This window comes from Patagioenas fasciata, chromosome 2 (assembly GCF_037038585.1).
Source record: "Patagioenas fasciata isolate bPatFas1 chromosome 2, bPatFas1.hap1, whole genome shotgun sequence".
Classification (NCBI taxonomy): Eukaryota; Metazoa; Chordata; class Aves; order Columbiformes; family Columbidae; genus Patagioenas; species Patagioenas fasciata.
This window is the reverse complement of record NC_092521.1, coordinates 142,076,283-142,097,676: the sequence shown is the minus strand read 5'-3', so window position 1 is coordinate 142,097,676 and position 21,394 is coordinate 142,076,283. Positions and strand designations below refer to the sequence as shown.

Sequence of the window (21,394 nt, the reverse complement as noted above, 5' to 3'; positions counted from 1 at the left end):
ATCTGGCTGAGACAAATAGCAGTGTAGAGATTGTACATTGTTTAAATGCAAACAGTACTTCCAACTTCACAGATCAGTAATGTGTATTGTTACACAGCAATTCCACTATTGTTTGTGCAAGAAATATAGTGAGTAAAGTTCCGTATCATAACAGGATATCAGACTTTGAGCCAGCTGGTGTTCTTACGGGTAAAAGGAAGGTGCGGTAATATGCTTCAGTTCAGAGAACCTTCTTTATTATATCTGACACAGTAATCAAACAGATTACAGTTCAAGTGAATTAGTTTTACAGCTCTATAGATGGTTCTGATTGTTCCAGGACACCACAGCACCAAATTACTGTGTCCTGTCTCAAGTCAAGTAGACAAAGGTGTGCTGGTAAAGTAAAAGTCCATTCCCTTTCTTGAAGGCCTTTGTTCTGCTCTGGGAATTAGGGTAGGTGTGGATAATACTTGTACTTAGTCTGGTCCAGTGTGCCTGCAGCTACAATTTGTGCATTCACAAGCTGACAGAGAATGGGTAATAGGTTCTTTAGAGAAGAATGGTGTCACTGAATCTGAACGGTCAAGTTAGTGGGGTTTTTTATAAATAATACTAAGCAAATAAGGCATTACATTTAAACTGGTTGTCTGACCAAACAGGAGCGACCAGAGAACGCAAAAGTAGCTTTCAGTCAAAATATATGAAAACTACTTATTAATATGTATTTTTGTGGTCTTGCTGATGATCTATAAAAGTAATGGCATAAACAGAGTCAAGATAAGACAATTTAAAACAGAACAAAATGTTAAGAAAACAAAATAGTTATGAATGGAAATATGTAGAATTTGGTACAATAAAACTGGTACAATAAAACTTGTCAGCCATTAGCATGTAGAAAGGTGCTTACAGAAGGAAATCCAGTTTCACCACAGATATTTATTAGATATCCAATTAAATCTTTAAATATTATGTGTGTAGTCAATGACCTGCCAAATCATACAGCCTCACAACAGCTGTAGTATTTTACTTTCCACCTTAGCTTTGTGTCAGCTTTCTTCTTTAGAAACTTGGTTCTCAGACTCCTGCACATGGAAATGAAGAGAGTTGAGAGCAGTAGCTGACCTGTGAATGGGTTTTTATGGTCAGCAAATACTCTGGAGCACTCTCTGGAGGGCTCAGGTGTGAAGATGCCCAGCTAGGTAGCTCCCAAAGCCCTACCTAGTGATGAGTAAAGAGATCAGGGTCCTGCTACCCTGCTTTTGCCCTGCACCTTTTGGAAGCATGCAGGAAACAGTCCTTCTGTTGACTAGGGCTACCCTTCCTAGGTAGTGAAAGATCTCATTCTTTCGTATATACCAACATGAAGACCAAATTTACTTATTTACTTTAAAATTAAATTACTAAAAATTTAATTTCCCTCTCATTTGTTCCCAGCCACACATGCCGCAAGGTAAGCTATGTGAATCTCATTGCCATATTAGCATTATACCAGTGTGTCTCTCATCACTGCTGGCCTTTCTCAGTGGCAGAGGAGAGTCTCGGGTAGAAGTAGCACATTTATACAGGAAGGGATCGCGATGAAGCAGAGAGAATGGCTTTTCCCTCTGCATAGCCAGCCAAAGGCATGTTATAGATGATCACAATAAATAGCACGCGCTCGTCAGAATAAATAGCTTAGAATTTATTACGGCAAGCGGGCAAAACAGCGCTGGGTGACCGGGGAGTCTGCGCTCCACCACAGCGTGCCTTTCCAGTAGCAGCAAGCTTGGTTAAATGTGGTAAAGGATTACATATGCATGGTTATTCCAGGAGCACCTATACATATTCATAACTTTTCCTTGAAAAGGCCGTTCTTATTAAAATGAGTTTCAAGAAATTATATCTATAGTCTTCAGCTTTGGCTCTTTCCTGTTGTGCCTGCTCAGTGTCTCCGGGTGGTGGTCACGGGCGGGGGTCTTTTGAATGAAGGCTGCAGTCTGTTTTGTCGTGCATTTCTTGTCTTTGGCCTAGCACGCTGGGTTTGGCCAAGGCTCCAACGGCTTGAGCTGGTTTTCCTTCCGCTTTGTGCTGAAGACCCCCATTATCCCGTTCACACAAGGATGCAACTGGGCCCTTATCTCTGTCAGTCTCTTCCTGAATGTTCTTTTACACATATCTGTGGAACAAGTTTTTTTTTTTTTTTTTTACAAAGACTACATACAGGTTGCATTGTTTAATGGCAGCATGTACTAATATTATATGCTCAGGTTTCACAGCCACTGATAACATATCCATTTAGACCGGTTTGATTAACAAATATATCGTTAAGTCTATTACAAGGCAGTTTGTTACCCAAAGCAGTGCTGCACTGCAGAAGGTGTGCAAGTGTGTTTGCTACCACTGCAAAGGCAGAGCAGCTCCTTGGAGGAAGTACAGCTCTCCACATTCCCTTACTCTGAACTGCCAGATTGCTCATCTGTCCACAAATAAAATAAAAAAAAAAACTGCTTGTATGTGTGGTATGTAAATGTCTCCATAAAGCGTTAAACAGCCATTACAATGTGGCCAAACCAGTCACATTTGTTAAAGCGAACACTGTGTACACAGATATGAACAGACAAGCCATGATTGACTTTTGTTAAATTGCAGGACCTTCCGCTTTCCCTCTCTTTGAAGTTTTCCTTTCCATGTAGGCTAACAAAGGGAGTAGCAAACTGGGATGGGGCAGGAATGAGAAACTATGACCTGGAGCCATGTGGGACATGGGAGCTTCTCAAACCAGCACAAAAGCCAGCATCTCCTGAATGACAAATCGTCCAGAGAAAAAGAACTGAAAACAGACAAGGAACAGGCATACGCCCGATTGTTTTGGAGAAGGCAGACAGCAGATGAACACTTAGATCTATAACCATAAAGAGGCAAAGAGGTGCACTGAACCCGTGGACAGACTTGAGGAAGGACCAAAAACCACGGGGAGTGAGGAGATAAAGCAAGATACCAAGAGCAGAGTGTGCAGTGACCTCCATTTACAGAAACTCGAGTAGCCCTCAGCATGGATCAGTTCTTTGCACACACCTGCACCTCAGTCCTTCTAAAATAAATCAATAAAACCTCTACCTAGTAATGCAAACCTCCATTAACTTCCCACTGTTTGCAAAATGCTACCCTTTGGTTACTTTGCAATGTGAAACACCTTTTAAATCTATAATCTCTCTTCACATTTAATAGATTTTTTCCTAAGGAAAGATACGAAGAGAGAAACGTCACGGATGTTAAAAAGGTAGGCAGCATTAGCACAGGGAGATAAGGAGCGATTTCAGAGGGTTCAGTTACCTAGCAACGTCCCTTGCAGTTGCCTAATGGTATTTTGGAAGTGCAGAGGCTCCAGACCGGCTGAAGTACAGGGAATGAGTGGCTGGAAAGCAGCGGAGCTCCGCAGCCCGGCCTGAGCACACGACACGGCTGCTCCCAGGCAAGCCCAGGCACACAAGAGCAAGGTACGCGATAAAAGGGTGCAGGGACAGCCCGGCCCGGGCATTTCTTTCCTAGAGGTATCTGAGGAGGCAGAGGAGACACCGCCGCCAAAACACCTCACCACTTACAGACCTTTAAGTGGTCAAGGAGAGGTGACGCTTTTTGCTCTCCCGTGCCCTGGCATGCTCTCCGCTTTCTGCCCCGTGCCATTTTTCAACCACACACCTGATCGCCCTGACCAAGCGCCGCGGGCGAGCCGACCCCCGCCCTCACGCTGCAGCTCTAGCCCGGGGCACCCGCCCTCACGAGAGGCGCGGGATCTACTCGCGACCCGGCCCCAACGACGCGGCCGCGCTCCTGGTGGAGCGGCGGAGACAGGACGGATCCCGACCCGACCCCACGCGTGACTCGCGTCCCGGAGGCCGCCGTTCTCTCGCGCGCGCGTCCCCCAGCGGCAGCGCCGCCCACTGCAGCCGTCCGCGTGCAGCGAACCCGAGCGAACGAGCAATCTGCCACGCGGCGGACAAGGGTTAAACGCGCGTGCCGGGCAGGCCACGCCCCCCCGGAGTCCGCCACCCAATGAGCGGGTGGCAGGGCGGGGCCGGTCTGGCCACCCCCTCCCCGCCCGCCCCGGGGCTGCGCAGCGCGGGGCAGCGCGATGGTGCCGCCGGCGGCCGCGCGGGGTGGCGGCCTAAGCTGCGCGCGGCCAACGGCTGCCTGCGAACCGCGCCGCTGAACGCGCGCCGGGCCCTCGCCGGCCGGTGAGGTGAGGTGAGGTGAGGTGAGGTGAGCGGGCGGCCGGGCCGCGGCGGCGAGCGGCGCTAAGGGGGCGGCGGCGGGATCCGGGCCGGGCCGTTATCGGGGGGAGGCCGGCGGGCAGGCCGGCGGGCGGGACCCTGCGGGCAGCACACCGTCTGGGGAGGCGACGTGAAGGCAGGTGCGGAAGGTGCCTCCTTGCGGTGACGGGGCGGGAGGAGGCGGCTGGGGCGGTGCGAGCGGTGCCCGCGGTGCCCGTGGAGCCGCGGTTGCGAGAACAGCAGGTGGCTGGCAGCTCGCCGGGGAAGACGAGGCTCTGAGGGAGACAGAGCCCCAAGGACGGAGCCAGGTGTCTTCTGGAGGGGGAATCCCTCGCTGCTCCCCAGCCATAGCGTTCTGCGTCTTTTAACGGGAACTTCCTGGACTGACGTCGTAGTTCACTAACAGCTAGGTTAGTAGAGGTCTAAGCTGTGCTTTGTACGTGCTAACTTGTTGCTGAATGAGAGTGTCAGCGTTTGGAACGAGGAGGGAGATTACCAGGATCTTTATTCCCTCTCACCTGTGCTGTGGATTGTTACACACCTTGTTTCAATGCTGTTCCTGTCTACCTGTACCAAAATACCTGGCTTTTGTTGTCTGTATTTTCAGATAGAACAGCAAAGAGTTTTGGATGAAAAAAGTTCCCCTCAAATAAATATTTATAACATTAGTTTGTTTGGGTTTTTTTTATGAAAAATGTTATCTGTGCTTAGTTGATAGGAAACTGCAGCAGTTCACAGTAATCCTTGGTGCAGGCAACGTTAGCAAATGTACAAGTGTTTTGTATATAGCTTCATTTTAGAAGCAAGTGAATATGTACACATGAAGCTTCTAGAAAGCATGTGATTTGGTGAGTAGAAGACCTTTCTTGGGCATTGCACAGCTAACTGTTTTCTACAGTTTGGCTCTAATTATTCTGATGTGTTGCTTGACTCTTTAGGACATGGTAGTAGTGATCAATTTCAATATTAATTACATAGCCCTCAAGGCACATTTGCAGTCTGTTTCATGCTGAGTCCTCAGAGCTTCCCCCTCATTTCATAAGTAAAGGATATGTGGAAAGTGCAGCTCTGTGTGTGCAGGCTAGCCATATATCTAATTATTTCTCATTATTTTCATTATTTATTATTTCTCGTAATCTTAAAGTGCTGAAACATGTACAAAAATATCTAGAGTTATGTCCCGCATTCTGTAAATTCGAAAATCTCGGATTTTTGTTGAATGTGTTTCCTCTTGAAACAAGTTCCGAAAGTTATGTGGTCTATGGTCTGAGTTTCCTTTTTTTTTTTTTTTTTTTTTTTTTAAGAGAGAGAGGTGGTGAGGTGGTACAAGCTCCAGTATCATATATTCCTGAAATTTGCTTTGAATTAGGAGGGTGACCTTAATCCTTGTTGGAACAGCAAGCAGAGGGAGAACTTTGTTTCTTGTTTTAGATCAATGTGTTAAAAGGCTTATCGTTAGGACTGCACAGGCACGGGGGAGGGGGGGTAGGGGGGGTGGGTCACCCCTTTAATCTCATCAGAGGAAGCAGCCCTGGTTCTGTCACTGGACACCCATTGGCCCCATTGCACGGGTATGACGCGTGTCAAGATAAGTCAATAGAAGGGCTCTCTGGAACAGTTTACAAGATTGAGCAGCGGTAACTACCTACAGAATATGAGGCATATTGTGGGTTGCAGGAGAAGAGCATCTTGTGACTCGATAAAACATAGTATGGGATGCTTAGGGGAGGGACTAAAGGGAAGGAGCAAGGTGGTTTGAGGAGGAACAAGTGTAGGAAAATGGAAGATAAGGGGATAAAGGACCTGGTTACTTGTAAACCAGTGGCTGGTCAGTATGTTTGGCCATGTCCTGTGCCAGATTACCATGCCTGCCGTCTTTGCCCATTAAGCTCAGTTTCTGTTTTCCTGGATCAGGGGACTCTGTGCTATGTTCATGTATGTGTACTGAGGTCTAAGTACCAGCAACTGGAGTGATAGCATAAATTGTAGGGACCTCTGTGTCTGGTATGCCAGCAGCTGGAGAGACTGGAGTGAGTGAGTCTCAACACCAGCAACCAGAGTGGAGACTATGAGTCATGGAGGCTTGTGTGTCTGGAGTACCAGTAACTGGAGAGATTGCAGGGCCTGCGTATTGTCTTCACAAGCATGCCAATGTGTGATTGCTACTGAATATCATGCAGGGCTAGCCAGTGAGTTGGAGAAGGGGCCTGGGAGCCAGATTGTGAGGCAGCTCTAAGTGTGGGACAGGTACTAGTGACATCAAAGGGTCTTCAGTTTGGCAATATGAGAGTCCAGGAGGTCCAAGCCACCTACTGGAGGGACTAAAATCTGGGAGTGGTTTTGGGGGCTCATTTGCATGTGTGTCTCTGGGTGAGGCAACTGGAGACAAAAGGATCCGAGGGCCAGTTCCTGAGCAGGCTGAATGTCTAAGGCTGTTTACTGGTGAATACTGGTATGCCTGTGCGTACCTGTGTGTGTGCGCGTTTCTGGATGAGGAGATCTGTACCAGGATCCAGAGTGGGGCTGTGGGAAGGCTGAGGATTCAGGGTTGGTTTCTGGATAGACTGAGTGTCTGAGACCAGTTACTGGATGGATCCCCAGTGTCTGTATTCCCCACTAATGGAGTTTTGTCCTGGTCAGCATAAGGCCAGACCATATTTATGTTTGCATGAACACTGTTTTTAGCTGTGTTGATCTGTGTGGTCAGCCATGTGTATGTGCACGTTTGCATGTGCAACTGTTGGGAATACGTCCTCAGCCTTGTCACTGGCTGGACCTGGGGATGTAGAGTTGCAGCAGCCTTGTCTTCATTGGGCTGTGGAGTTCAGCAGGCCCTAGCACAGGAAAATTACTTTTCCTATGGAGTTTGAAGATGCAGAAATCATTGACTCTCAAAACTTAGATTTGGAGCTGAATCTACAATGACTGTTAATTTGTGAGAGATTTTTGAAACATTTGTTGGTCTGCTTGATGTGAATAAGGCTACCTGCATGAATATCTAGATAGATACATTTGTTTAAGATGCCATGATAGACCAGTGGAGCATAAATTAAATTTAAACCTAGGGTTTTGTTGTAGATGTTTTTTTCTAAGCAATATCTGGTTTTGAACTTGAGAAGTAAAAGTAGAAATAGGAATAAAAATGGGGATTGTTTACTGACCTGGTAGATTTTGCACTTACCTTTTCCCTCTCTGTATGTCATAGCATCACAGACTGGTTTGGGTTGGAAGGGACCTTTAAAGATCATCTGGTCCAGTTCGCTGCCATGAGCAGGAACACCTTCCAGTAGATCAGGCTACTCAAAGCCCTGTCCAACCTGACCTTGAACACTTAAATGTTTTGCATGCCTTGCCCCTGAATGAATCATAGTATACAAAAGAATGTCAACAAAGAGTCTGAGTGAGGATGCTTATCATAAGAACTGACCTTCCTGTTAGACATTTTCTAGTTCTAGTCTAATGCTATAGCATTCAGTTATTTTTACTGGCAAGTTCAAGGGCTATACTTATGTCAAATATCAAGATAATATAAAAAATGAATATTTCTGTCCTGTTTACTGTTGGAGTTCATGAACATGTAGATACACTCACATGTATACAGTGGTCCAGTCTGTTGATATAATATTGATAGAACAATGAGCAGATTATTTTAGATTGAAAACTGTAACTATGGGCATTTCATTTCAGGTGTTACATACAACTTCAGCATCTGTCCCTGTCTGCTCCCAGAAATCCTCTTTGCTTGTGGAATACTGTCAAATCAACTTCTGATTTCCAAATATGATGAATGTACTTTTTTCTCTTTTAACATTTCCAATACACTTAAAGTTGTTTTATTTCTTTTTTTTTTTTCTTTTTCTAATTTAACATAGCTCTATAGTTTAAAAAGCAGCAGTTATTTTCAAGTGGGTTTTTTTCTCTCCAAGCAAGAGTAATTTTAACAGCTGTTAGAGCAGATAACTGAAATTGTATGGCGAAGAGACACCAAATATTGAAAAGTGGAACAATGGGGACCTTTTATTCTAGAATGTGCTGTAGCTACACTGTGTGCATGCATGGATTTTTTTTCACTTTTTAATATACTGAAGGAAGGCATTGTTTTCTTCTGACCTTCTCCCCTTATGTATTGCAAATTTTGAGGGGACTTTGTGGTGATTGATGGGGAAAGTGAAAGCAAAAAAATTATAATTTTAGAACAGCGGATACTATTCAGTATCATAGGCTGCTTGTGCATATAGGCTTTTCCTTAAGTGTGCAATGTTTTTGGGTTTTTGTTGTTACTGTATTTTTTTTGGAAAGCACCTGATCTAAGTCCTCATATTTTCTTCCCAAGTTAGTGGCATGTAAGACAACAGAAATAAAGCTGGAAACCAAGTCATTTTTTTCAAGGCCTGGGTCACAAATGAGAATGCAGTCAATTTTATACTTGTGATGTCTAAAGGCAATTTTTAGTATCCATCAAAATGTAATACTAAATTGAGGAAAGACAATGTATGATTAAAAAATTGTATTGTGCTTTTTCATATTAAAGCTTTTCAGCTCCATATCAACTACAGTTATAATTACGTGAATTTGATGCAGCCTTTAAGTTTGTTTATTTTGTACTTCAAGTTGTTTCCAGTTTTCTTTTGTTTTTCTATCAGTGTGGAAAGAAAGGGATATCATGTTAGAGCTACTTTGCTCTCAAATGATGTAGATCTACATGTGTGCAGTAAATATGATTTCTGAAGGTGCCAACCTAACAGTATGCACGTCTGTTTTCTGTCCTCTCTGCTCTCCGTTCAGGAGAGCACTCAGACAAACAGAAAGCTGTTATTTGGAGTGCATGTTGCTGCAAAGTGATTCATGCAGCTTGCTTGGAGACACTCTTTTCCAACAGACTCTGCACAGCCAGCGAGATAAGCGCTTGCAGGCTAAATGAGTTGTTCTGATGGCTGCAGCTCTTTTACGATCAATGGTTTTCATCGATGCTCTGTACATTCCATCATTTTCTTTTTTTGGCTCCCTGACTAACTAAATTGGGTTCTGCCCATTGACATTAAGAATGATCCTAATGGAAGAAACATCATCAACTTATTTGTAAGGCTCTGGCTTGAACCCAGCATATATTTAACAAGCCATGTTTTTCTAGTTTAGTCATGAATTATTAGAAAATATCTCAGCCCTTTGCAAATATGAGAAGGTCTTAAGACTCAACAACCTGAAATTGGTTTGCAAGTGTTTAATATGTAAAAATTCACTCTTGTTTTGGATGTATAAAGCTCACTTTATGCAGGCGTAGATGCTGGTTTTGTTTAATTTTATAAAAATGGTCAGCCAAGTCTTTTTAGGGAGCAAAGATTTTTTTTTTTTTTTTCAAATTTTTTTACTACTGGAATACAAGGTTTTTGATGTGTAGAAGAGGCCTTGAGGCTGATGCATTTTCCTCTTCCTCCCAATGCCCTTTAAAAATGGATGTTTCTGTATGAAAATTCAGTTGTTGTCATATTCTTTCTTCTGGAAATCTGTCCTTAGTACTTCCTAGAAGTGGAAGGAAAACTGCCCTGCTTTGGGAGTTGATTTGCTTTTATAACTCTTCAAAGTCTGTTTGTGTTTGACAACTGTTAAAGAATTCCTGTAATATAGTTACTCCTGGAGTCTAAGTACATCTTATGACCATATTGTATCTTGATCTGTAGGTCACCTTTGATCATTTTTTAGCTTTATGAAAGTCTTAGATATTACATTTTAAAGTGCAGATTTTTTGGGACAAAGAGAATAAAAAAGTGAACATATATTACAATTTTATAATTAAGATATTGCACTTTATACATTCTTGTATAAATACAATTAATGAGGTTTGTATGTACAGTCACTATTGCGATTTATGACTGTCCTTTATAATTTTAAGCGAAAGAGCATATGGTCGGCCTTTTGCACTAAATTTATCGATGGTTGTACAATTTCATATGGATAATATTCTGTGATTCTGTTAGTATTTGCACTGCTCTTGTCCTTGAACTTACATGGAAGTCCAAGGGAGCTGAATCTGAGCTAGAACTGACATCTCTCCTTCCAGAGATTTATTTAGTCCTTGGTTTCTTCCTATAGTTTTAGCTTTGATTTGTGTGTTAAGCAGTTTCAAGCTAAATGTATTTTTTCCTTTGTTTTTGACAGTGTATTATCTTCAGGAGATGGCCTCTTCTAAGTCTTTGATGAACCTTCTAACCTTCACTTTTGGATCAGCAATAGGATTTTTTGTATGCTATCTTCTGTTCAGCATTATACTGGAAGAACAGGTTAAGATCCAGCCTCATATCCTTCACAATGATCCACATGGTCAACACTCAGCAGATATCGATAACAATCAGCTGCAAGGACAAATGAATTTCAATGCAGACTCTGGACAGCATAAAGGTATTTTGTTACACCTGACTAATTATATAATATGCCTGCTTTTCATGCATTGCAAAGTGTTGCTTTCTTCACTGCCAAGAATATGTATGAATAATTTTCTTTCACTTTCCCAATGTTCAAGTTGCATCTAAATAACTTGGCTCTCCTGAGGTCTACTGAATGGTGGTTTTCATTGTTTATGTTTTCATTACAGTAGTGATTTTTGTCCTTAGAACCCAACTGTTTGTCCAGCTTTTGTATCCAGACTTGTTTGGAGCAGGAACTTATCAAATGAACTATTGATACCAAGTAGTGGTTTTGTTAAGCAGATATATTTGCTAGCACTATAGATGTGGCTGAATTGCTTTTTAACTTTAAGAAGCTAATTTTGGACCACGTCTAATTTTTGATCTAACCTCTTAAATAAAGCTAAGAAAAAGAAAGAAATTAACTTTTTGATGAGATTAATAGAAGTTGGAATTGAGGTGGAAGGGCAAAGGGGTCACTGTGGGCATTGTTTGCCAAAGTGATCATGCAGCAGTCCAAACACAGATTTCTGTTCCCAGTCAAAACCAGGGAAATTCTGTTATACTCTCTCTTTTTTTTTTTTTTTTTTTAAAGAAGGTGGACCCTTCTAATTTTTCAGGCATATTTCTACATTTGACATATCTCATTAAATAATTTAGTCCTAAATACAGATAGTGTCCGAGTTGGTACAGTTTGGATGAGAAAAAACGCACTCTAATGCATTTGCTGAAAAAGGTGTTAATTAGTAATATGCTATTTAAACTGAAAACTTTTTAAGACAAGTTTGTGAGTGTTTCACATGTAATTGTAGAAAATTGTTACAAAGAAATCTGCTCTATCGTTGCATAAAGCGTAAGCAGGATTATTTTAGGATCAGTTATGCAGAACTCACTCTCTGTGGAATATTCTTTTACATGAGTTAAAATCACTCTGTATGTATCAAGTGAAGATATTTCTTTGAGGGAGATTAATTTTCTGGCATCTTGGCAAACGTTACAATATGCACCTCAACTAACTGTCTATTCTGTTGGATTGTCTGTAAATAAAAAAATTTTAGCACAACAATAATAGTAGTTTCATAGTATCCTAGCTTATTTAATCTGTTGGGGTTTTTTTATAAGTAAGATGTAACTTGATTTGGTGATAATTATTTCTTTCTGGCATACCATCTGCTTTCTTCTTCAAGAATATGTTGCTATTTTAGAGATATTTTTAGGTTTTGTTAGTTAATAAACTCTGTTATACATATTCATGTTAGCTTTTTGACCTTCCTGTGTTGTAATCGTTGTGTTCATTGTGAATGGCAAAATATTTTGCTTTTTAATTTTCGTTAGTCCTCTGACACCATAAAGAGGTTGCCTCTACACAGTTTTTCTGTACAAAACAGGGTTTTCTAAAGCCATACTTCTCTGAACAGATACCCATTTTGATATGGCTTTTAGGCTCTTCTTTATCCTATGAAGTTGAAGTAGCTTTAAGAATTTTAGTTTCCTGGATTTGGGAGTCTTGTTTGTTTTCTTCCTAAATCTAACACTAATTTCATTAAATAGCACATTTGGAAGCAAACATCTCTTCTCTCTCTGCATGTCTTTTCTGATCTAGAAACAGAATGTCTGGGGGGAGGTTGCTCTTACGTTTATTTTGCAGTCTAGTCTAATATTGTTTGGGAATTTTACTCCTTTTTTTTTTTTTTTTTTTTTTTAGATGAGAATAAAAATATTGCAGAGGGACTGTATCAGAAGGTGAGAATACTCTGTTGGGTTATGACGGGACCTCAAAATCTAGAAAAGAAAGCCAAGCATGTTAAGGCCACTTGGGCCCAACGTTGTAATAAAATACTTTTTATGAGCTCTGAGGAAAACAAAGACTTCCCAACTGTGGGCCTAGAAACCAAAGAAGGCAGGGACCAACTGTACTGGAAGACTATTAAAGCTTTTCAATATGTATATGACAATTATTTTGATGATGCTGATTGGTTTATGAAAGCAGATGATGATACATATGTTGTCTTGGACAATTTGAGATGGCTTCTTTCAAAATACAGTCCTGAACAACCAATATACTTTGGAAGAAGGTTTAAGCCTTATGTGAAACAAGGCTACATGAGCGGAGGAGCGGGATATGTTCTAAGCAAAGAAGCTCTGAAGAGATTTGTTACTGCATTTAAAACAAACAAATGCTCTCACAGTTCCTCTATTGAAGACCTAGCACTGGGAAAATGCATGGAGATCGTTAATGTGGAAGCAGGAGATTCTAGGGATACAAATGGTAGAGAAACCTTTCATCCATTTGTTCCAGAACATCACTTAGTCAGAGGATACCTACCAAAAACATTCTGGTACTGGAATTATAATTATTATCCTGCTGTAGAGGTAAGTCCTTAGGAACCTTGTACCCATTTTATGAAGTACATCTTATGATGTGTTTGGATATGTATGATGTGTGAGTTAGCAGATTAATAGCAGCTCAATATATTTTAGAAAATAAGATTTTGTTGTGATATCCTGTGATACACCTGTGTGTAAATGTGTTAAATATACTAGTCATTAACTAAAAGTTCATGTGAAGAACTTAACATTCCAGAAGAGCTAGCAAATCTTGAATTATTATTGCTGGTTTGCTATGTTCTGTGGACAGCAAAAAATGATGAAACCTTTTTGACACTTTTGTCTAGTGTCACCACTACTACCATCCTTGCAAAGTTATTGTTCTGTTTTGTTGCCTCATATCTCACACACAGTGTCTGCAGCTTCTCTTCCAGCCACCCAACGCCCTGTGTGCAATGAGAAGCAAGACCAGTGGTTCATTCTGAGCTGTGTGTGCTGACTGCACAGACTGGCTCAAACAGTATGGTGTAGTTACATTAAAACCTACTGAAAGGAAAGGTGGCACCGATACACCCTTATCTTCTGCCCCAGTGCAAACTTTGCATAAAACCTCTAAAAAGAGATGTAATTGTGAGACTTGCTCATGATTATGGTTGGTTAAAATTGGCTCAGAGATTCCCAAGTGACTGGAGTGACCGATGGGTAATGGCAGGTATGAGTGTACTGTCCACTAATGGTCTTGCCTTCAAATGGAGATGTGTTGCAATATTTTTGTCACTGATAACCGTGTGCATGTTTGCCTGGTAACTGCACTGCCCTCACTTCTTTGTTGAGCATTGTTAAATTGTACATGTAAGTCAATCCCATTGTAAAGATTGTAGAAGAATGAACGTTGTCTAGACATGAAATAAAAGCATGACCCATACAAGGAAGTATGATAAATTTCGTTAAGTAGCTTTATTGGACTCTTGTCTACCCTCTGTAGAAATGGAGGCAAGCGTGAGAGCCGGCAAAGCTAATTTTTAAAAAATTCTTTTGTTGTAGCAACAAAAATGACATTTGCAAGATGTAACGTTCTTACTGCAAGGACTTAAGATTGTCCTTTGTGTTTAACATCTGAAATCTCCAGTTTAAAAAAAAAAGGAAAAGGGGTGTTAGGGCACTACTGGAAGTTAAAATGATCTGAAGATATTCTGCAATGTAAACTTTGATCATATAATCTGTAATATGGCTTCTCTTTTAGGATTATAAACTCACTTTTAAAGGTTTTATTTTTCAGCAAGCTTTGAGATGAGCATGAGTAGCCAAAAACGAGGATAAAATGTGGGATTTTTTACAGTGAAGCTGGAGAAAAGAAGCCTAGTTCTTCAGTAGGCTTTTTTCATTGTAAAGCATTTATTTTTTATACTTGTACTGAGAAGTTAGAGCATTTCTGTAGCTTAAAACTGTTATGTTACTGTATTTAGTGTCTCAGGATGCAGCAGCTTTAGCTGTGGTTGCGCTTTACAGTTGGCTGAGCTGTGGACAGTTACATCCGTGACTGACATAGTGATAGTGGGGATCCATAATGGAAACTGCATATTTGATCCTGTCCTGTCATATTTGTGTTTGGATAGAGACTACTTCCTTTGATATCGAAACCAATCAATACTGGTTAAACTTAGTATTGAAATAATAATAATAACAATAATAACAATAATAATGATGATGATGTAACAGTTGTTCTCTTCAATTCCTTTAAATGTTTACTCTTAGTTCAAATAAGAGATGGAATATTAGCAGCTCTGCAGTCAAGTCTGTTAAAAAAAAAAAAAAAAACACAGAACTCTCTTCCAGAAAAGTGCTCTCAAAACTAAATTTGAACTAGGAAAAACAAGTTGTAACAAATGTGTTAACAAAATCATGTCAATGAAATTAATAAACTTAAAAAAATACTAGTTCCAAAATTATTTGTTACAGCTTCCTATATGTAGGGAGTCAGATACTGACAATTTTTACAAACTGTATAATGTGTGAACACAAACCCAGAGGTGCCTGCGCACATGCTAATTTGGCTTATATACTCTGGATGGATGCTGTCATGAATAACAAGAATTTGTTGCTTTGTATATAAATTCAGTGCATTTAAACCTTCTTGCTGCTGCTTGTTTGGTTTTTATTAAACACCAGCATAAAAAAGAAGAAGTATGGAAAAGCAAAAAACCTCTGACATGAGGGCAGCTAGCTTTTTTGCTGACTTGATTATAGAAACAGAAGACTTTGTGCAACTTTACTTTAGAAAGGTGCTTTAGCAGATACATCTGATACATTTTGCTTGCCTGTCGCTGAGTTTTGAAGTATATGTATGACTGATGATAGTGAATTTTTTACTATGAAGTCAAGTATATGTTTGAATTCTTCCTGGATCTTTCATCCAGGGCATGCTTTGCAATTCTTGCTGACTATTTTTGACTTGTTTTGTATTTTAGGGTCCTGGATGCTGCTCTGATCTAGCAGTTTCATTCCACTACGTCGACTCCATTACTATGTATCACTTGGAATATTTGATTTATCATCTCCGTCCATATGGATATTTGTATCGGTACAATCCTGATTTGGCAAAGAATCCAGAAGAGCAGAGCAAAAATGAAGCACTGGAGGGTAATCAAAAGCTAGAGCAAAAAATATCTGAGAATTAACTGGACTTTGAAGAAAACAAAAAGAAGCCAGTACAATGAATAAGAGTCTCCTCAAACTCCTGCATGAAGCTTGTGGACTAAAATACTCATGTTAATTCTTGTTTCAGAAATCAGGTTGGCAGTACTTCACTGTCCATGTACAGCAGAGGCCAATGCTGGCTCTGACTGTTTGGGATGGTGGGACCTTGCAGCCCTGCTCATGAAGGCTTAGGGCCCTAAAGCTGTGAAATAGGAGGTTGTTCTGTTACTCTAATATCTGAAAGAATTTGTATGAAAAACATAGTGAACAAGTTCAAAGATAATCTATCAAAGTTTACAATGCAAATAGCTTTCTAATATTAGAATATTAGAAATTAGAAATTGGATGCTGCACGGTCAAATACTTCATGACGGCTTTCTCTAGTATTCTTGATATCTTGAAGTTACTTTCTGTACCTTGCCCTATAAGAAAGGGAGTGGCATGAAAATAGAGTTTCAAATCTGCTTTGCCTTAATGACAGACTGGTTATTATGGATAGGCAGAGATCCACACAAAAGATTAATCTGAATTGTTTCAGAAATTGCATTCACTACTATGAATTATTTTTAGAATTTTTAAACCTCTGTTGAACAAACCGATATGAATTTGGATCACTACTATTTTAGGGAGAAACCCAGAAATAGTCACTGTTGTTTAAATTGCTGCGGTGATGCAAGCTGCTTATGTGTTTGCCTGTGGCTTTTTTTTTTTTATTAACTTATCTGTTTGGTTGAGTGGGTATAAAAAGTCATCTCAGAATTTCTCAGCATAAGATAAGGTAGATGCTTTTTGAAATAGAAATCTCTTTTCCATCACACCTTCTATGTAAAACAGAAAGAATGGTATCTTAGCAAAGTTACAATGGCATCATACTTTTAGCCCATATTATGTTTGTTTCCATTTGCTTTTCCCATCACTATACTTTAGATTGTGGAGTTACCTTATTCGTTAAAATTTTACAGATACAAAGAAGTCCTATGTTAAAGTTGCAGCAAAGCCAATTTGACTGCTTCCTTAAACATCTAGTTTATCATGGCTGAAGTACTTAATTTCTGAACATCTCATTTTTTCTTTCACTTTTAAAAACTTCCTCTGTATCTGCTTGTTACCTTTTTCAGAACAAAGTGTTAAATGATCCTTATTTGACTTTTTGAAGCTGCAGTATATAGTTATTCACCTAAGCCAGCCTGAATACAGGAATTTTTCAAAGTGCATTAATTTTCTCCACTACTTTGAGTATCTCTGACTCTTAACTGGAAACACTTTCTTGGTGTGGGACAAAATAGGTATTCTAATTAATTAAATTCTAATTAAATTTTCAGAGGCCAAGCCTATGTTTTATATAGTTAACTTAAAACTTTCTGTTTTTTTCAAATTGAGTGAATAGCAGTATGGGGGGTGGGATCAAGCTTGACATGCTGTGTGTCTTTATTCCACACTTGAGTAGAAATTTCTTCATCTTTTTATTACTTTTCACCTTCATCATATTGATGAATTTGGACATAACCTAATTACCTCCAGTCATTGTTTTGGAAAGGGCACATACTGGTAGCAGACAGCCTTATTTACTACTGCTGTCCATCAGGGTGTTCCTGGGAGAGGATGTTACCATGTAGTACTGGAAGTTGTTTGTTTTTTTTCCAAAGATAATTCTTGTACAGATTGGAGTTCTAACTGTTGTCCAAGAGTAGAGAGTCATGACTTCCTTTCTGACCATTGCTCTGCAGCATGATGGCAATTACTGAAATATCTCATGGTGTTGAAATATTACATATATTTTGTCTGCCTGAATATAGACCGGGTTCATATATCAGGTATTAGTTAAACAAATGGTTCCTGCAGGGTTAAATCTATTGGTCTTTTATGAGCAAGACTGCCCCTGAAGTACTGAAAGAGATATGAGCTTTATTTAATGTCAATTGACTTAAGCAGAAAATCATAGCTGCATTTTTTTAGTAAAGGAAAAAGTCTCCAGTTTACTCCAGTCAAAGAGATGCTTGTCCAGAGAAGAACGGATGGTACCACACTGAGAGGTGCTTCCTTCTCTGAGCTAAATGTTTATACCATGTGGAACACAAACAAATAATAATATGAAATCCTTATGGTCTTGTTAACTCCAGTGGCATTGTTCAAACATGCAATTAAAATTTTTTTGAATAGTTAAGGAAGTTATAAAATGAAATCGACATCCCAAATTAATCTCTTTCTAGATTCAGCCCACGTAGAAGATCTACCAACCTTGTACTGTTCTTTTATTACTGCTTTCTTCCTCGGTTCATCCGTGGGGATTTAAAGTTTTTCTGCCACTACAGGCAGAGCTAATCTTGCATAGTTTCTGCAGATTTGTGCCCTGTATTTGCCCTGTGAAGTAACATCTTTTCGTATTTGTATTCCTTCTTATCCTGACCGTACTGTCTCTGGGGTTTGGTTTCACCGCGTATAAGTCTCACGTGGACAAGAGGAGCGGGTAGTGAGATGTTTGAGCTCCACACAGGTTGGTTGCTGACGTTGCAAGTTAAACCAGCCACCACTGAGCTCACAGTGAAGCCTTTTTTCAGCAGCCGTTTTCATCTTGTCTGCTGCCCGACGGCGGGGGCTTGTGCGTTTAGCAGTGCGGGGCAGGAACCTCCCTTTCCACTAAACATGCAGGACCTCAGAGCGAATGGAGAAGTAAAGGAACAAGTTCAATATCTTGAGGGAATAAGGCTAAGAACATACTACCTTGTGATAAATAGGTGGCCTATCTGGAGAAATGAGAGTAGCTTTTTCTTCCAGCATCCATTCTTGCTTTGTTTTTAAAGTGTCCTTGCACTTAGGCCTCTAAATCTATTTCTTTTGCCTCTCTAACAGCACTGCAAAGAATTTTTTTTCCTTCCAGACAAGCAAGAAAAGTATCATCTTTTACATCCTGTGATTATAACCAGAGACTGTTGTTCTTTGTTAAATACTATTGCCATAACAATGAGCCAGTACCTCTGAAATAATTGCTTTGTATCTCACTGCCTTCAAAAGCTTCAGGTTGGAATGTGAACAGTTAGTATAATTTTCATGTATAACATTACACTACAACTGGCAGTTTGTTGTTTCACTCTTGGGTCTTTGTGCTCTGAGAAAGTATTTACTGAATTTGAATATTTCTGCAGCCCAAGGAGGCCACTATATTCCAGGTGGGTAGGCCTTTCTGAAGCGCAGCAACACAGGCTCTCCGTGCTATACAGATTATTGCTCTATGGTTTGGTTTTGTTTCTACAAGGTTTCTTAATTTTATAAAAACTAAAAGCTTCTGTTAGGCATCATAGTGATTCAAATGACCTATCTAAAAATTTTGAACTAATTTTCTTAAAATTACTAGGCAGCAATTGTTTGCACTTGAATGTGGAAATGTCACTTACTGCAACAGAGTAACATTTTAACCTTGTATTAGGCGTTTTTTAGTTCAGAAAGAATAGGAATGCTAAGAAGTTACCCTCTAATCACTGTCTTTAATCAGATGATAGTATTAATCTTTGCAGAAACAGACCAATTTTAACATTCCTTCACTCCCAGTTCAGTTTTGTAGTCTATATTGGTCTTATTTAAAAGGTTAAAGGCAGGTGATGTTAGCACCGTCTCTCATTTTGCAGAAGATGTTTTCCTAGTACCTCTTAGCTTTAAGGACACTTTATTTGTTTTGCTTTACTGGCAGTATATGTTAAAAATAACTTTTTCCTCACATATTGCCATTTGTTCTGTTATGCATCCAGAAGTATAAGTTTTAGTGAGTAGCTGATAGACCTCTTATAAACAGTATGCTACCTGAGCAGGGTGTTTTATATTAGTACGACAGAAAAGTGTGGGTTATTTCTCTGATGTACCTGCTACTGATGTTGATAGTGCACGCACAGGTGAAAATAGATCTCTCAATACAGGACCACTTGGAAAGGCAATTTTGTCTTTTTTTTCAGTCAAGAAAAGCTTCTGTGGAACTCCAAAAGTGTAATTTGCTTTATTTTACCATATTGTATTAAAAATACTCCACAAATATTAATGCTCTAAAAGAATGAATATTGCTGCTGGACAGTATGCTCCACTTAAAACCTGTGAATGTTTCACTTTGCAGTTATAGGTAGTTGTGTCTCTGATGGTAGATACAAGTTGGTGACTTGTCTGGAATGATCACCATAAGGATTTGTTTCTTAAATACCTTCTTTGAAGTGCCTTTGGTCAACTTTTAGCATCAAACTTAAGTTGAGAATTGAATAAATAAGTTATCTCATACACAGTCCATGTCTGTCGTCATTTACCCCTCCTGTATGCTAGTAGTGTAGCATAGCAGCACAATTTAGTCTAATAAAAACATTCGTAGTTTTTTCTTGGGTGGGTACAGTAAAGTCAAAAAGCTTCTCACACTTGCTATGTTTTCTGTTATTCTAGTTATTATTTTTATTATAGTAGTTGTAGTAACAAATAGTAAGCTACCTTGAAAGCAAAGATATTTTTTAAAGTGTGAAAAGAATCCTAAGTCCTTGTACTAGATTCACATAAGAAGGCTGTTGTTTCTGCATTGTCCTGATTTTTCAGTGTCTCCATGTTTTTACAGAGTCCTGAGCAAACTGACTATAGCTGATACCTCAAAGATGAAGCAAAACTGTTCAGAATTAAAGACTTTCTTTTTTAAAAAGGACTTACCCTTCCAGTGAACCTCTTCTGAAAAAACAAACAAACCCAACCTGTTAAGATTTTAATGTTGTGCTTTCTAACCTAGCTTTCTGTGATTCATGCAGAATAATATTTGGCAGAAAAGAGTATTCCACTTGTGCAGATGGGAGGTTTCTTTCCATAGGAAATGCTGGTTGTTGGACATGGGAGGCACAAGCCTGGTCCAGCTGTGTTTCATTGCCTCAAGTACTGTAATAGATCCTGCAGGTGCTATTAACCTGGATTAATTAACTGTTTCATTTTGAAGTGCAGGAAGTGTGTGGCAAGCAACCTAGCTGTGCTCAGAAGCTAGAATATTTTGGTTAAGGAGCAACAGCCAATTTGAACAGAAAATAAGATAAGAGTTCCTCTGAAGTTTCAGGCATAGGTTATGCTTTTCTGTGATGCTACTATAACTAGATCGCTGGAGAAAAATGTATCTTTAGTATCTTTAAATGAAGGTAAACTTTTGTAACCTGCTCACTCACAGAAAGCTTTGTTGCCTCAAGAGAGTTTTCCTGAAGTTCTCCATGCACTAGTGTGAAATAAAAATAAATTTAAGTAAATATCTTAGACCCAGAGACTGTGAAGTCTGTTCTCAGCTGTGGGGAGGATAAGGCTGCGTATTGCTTGTTCCAGCTCTCGCTGCAAAATGTTTATCAGTCATTCCTCCTTTTTGACAATGTTTCACTTTAATGGGACCCTTCTATGGGTTCCAGAAATTTGGTAGTGAGGGACTTATTTTGACAACTATATGAGAAATAATTGAGAAAATCAGAGCCCTGCAGTGGATGTTTTAATTGTTCTACATGTAAAGTAATAATCATTCAACACAGACCTGGGAAACAGCTGGATCATGGGATCTTACTTCCAGATGTTAGGGCGGTACTTGGTATTTATAAAGGAAAAACCGTTATTCAATTCAGAAATGTAGCCTGAGCTCCCAATTTTCTTCAGCTTTCTAATACATATGCCTGTAAGACTGGTCAAAATGTCAATAAAAATTGTAGAGATGCTCTCAACACTGTTTAGTCAAAAAAAAAAACCACCCCAGGGAGA

At 39.8% G+C, this 21,394-nt stretch overlaps 1 protein-coding gene across 6 annotated transcripts; it reads left to right on the top strand.

Moving 5' to 3' along the window:
• The first annotated feature begins 3,351 nt into the window (after positions 1-3,351).
• Positions 3,352-19,915, top strand: C1GALT1 (core 1 synthase, glycoprotein-N-acetylgalactosamine 3-beta-galactosyltransferase 1). 6 transcript variants are annotated; one of them, XM_065831662.2, is made up of 4 exons: positions 3,352-3,458; positions 10,389-10,628; positions 12,339-13,006; positions 15,430-19,915. In XM_065831662.2, exons 2-4 carry the CDS (start codon positions 10,406-10,408, stop codon positions 15,637-15,639), a joined length of 1,101 nt encoding a protein of 366 aa, XP_065687734.1. In that variant the 5' UTR covers positions 3,352-3,458; positions 10,389-10,405; the 3' UTR covers positions 15,640-19,915. The 6 variants fall into 6 exon arrangements, with proteins under 6 accessions (XP_065687734.1, XP_065687730.1, XP_065687733.1 ...); XM_065831658.2 differs by lacking the exon at positions 3,352-3,458 and adding an exon at positions 4,065-4,201; XM_065831661.2 differs by lacking the exon at positions 3,352-3,458 and adding an exon at positions 4,071-4,211.
• Positions 19,916-21,394: the final 1,479 nt, after the last annotated feature.

What these genes read in the sequence shown, in the direction of transcription:
- C1GALT1 (XM_065831662.2), top strand. Translation starts at nt 10,406, where the DNA reads ATGGCCTCTTCTAAGTCTTTGATGAACCTTCTAACCTTCACTTTTGGA. An exon ending in AGACTCTGGACAGCATAAAG is followed by an intron (nt 10,629 to 12,338) that starts GTATTTTGTTAC and finishes TTTTTTTTTTAG; the next exon opens with ATGAGAATAAAAATATTGCA. An exon ending in ATTATTATCCTGCTGTAGAG is followed by an intron (nt 13,007 to 15,429) that starts GTAAGTCCTTAG and finishes TTTGTATTTTAG; the next exon opens with GGTCCTGGATGCTGCTCTGA.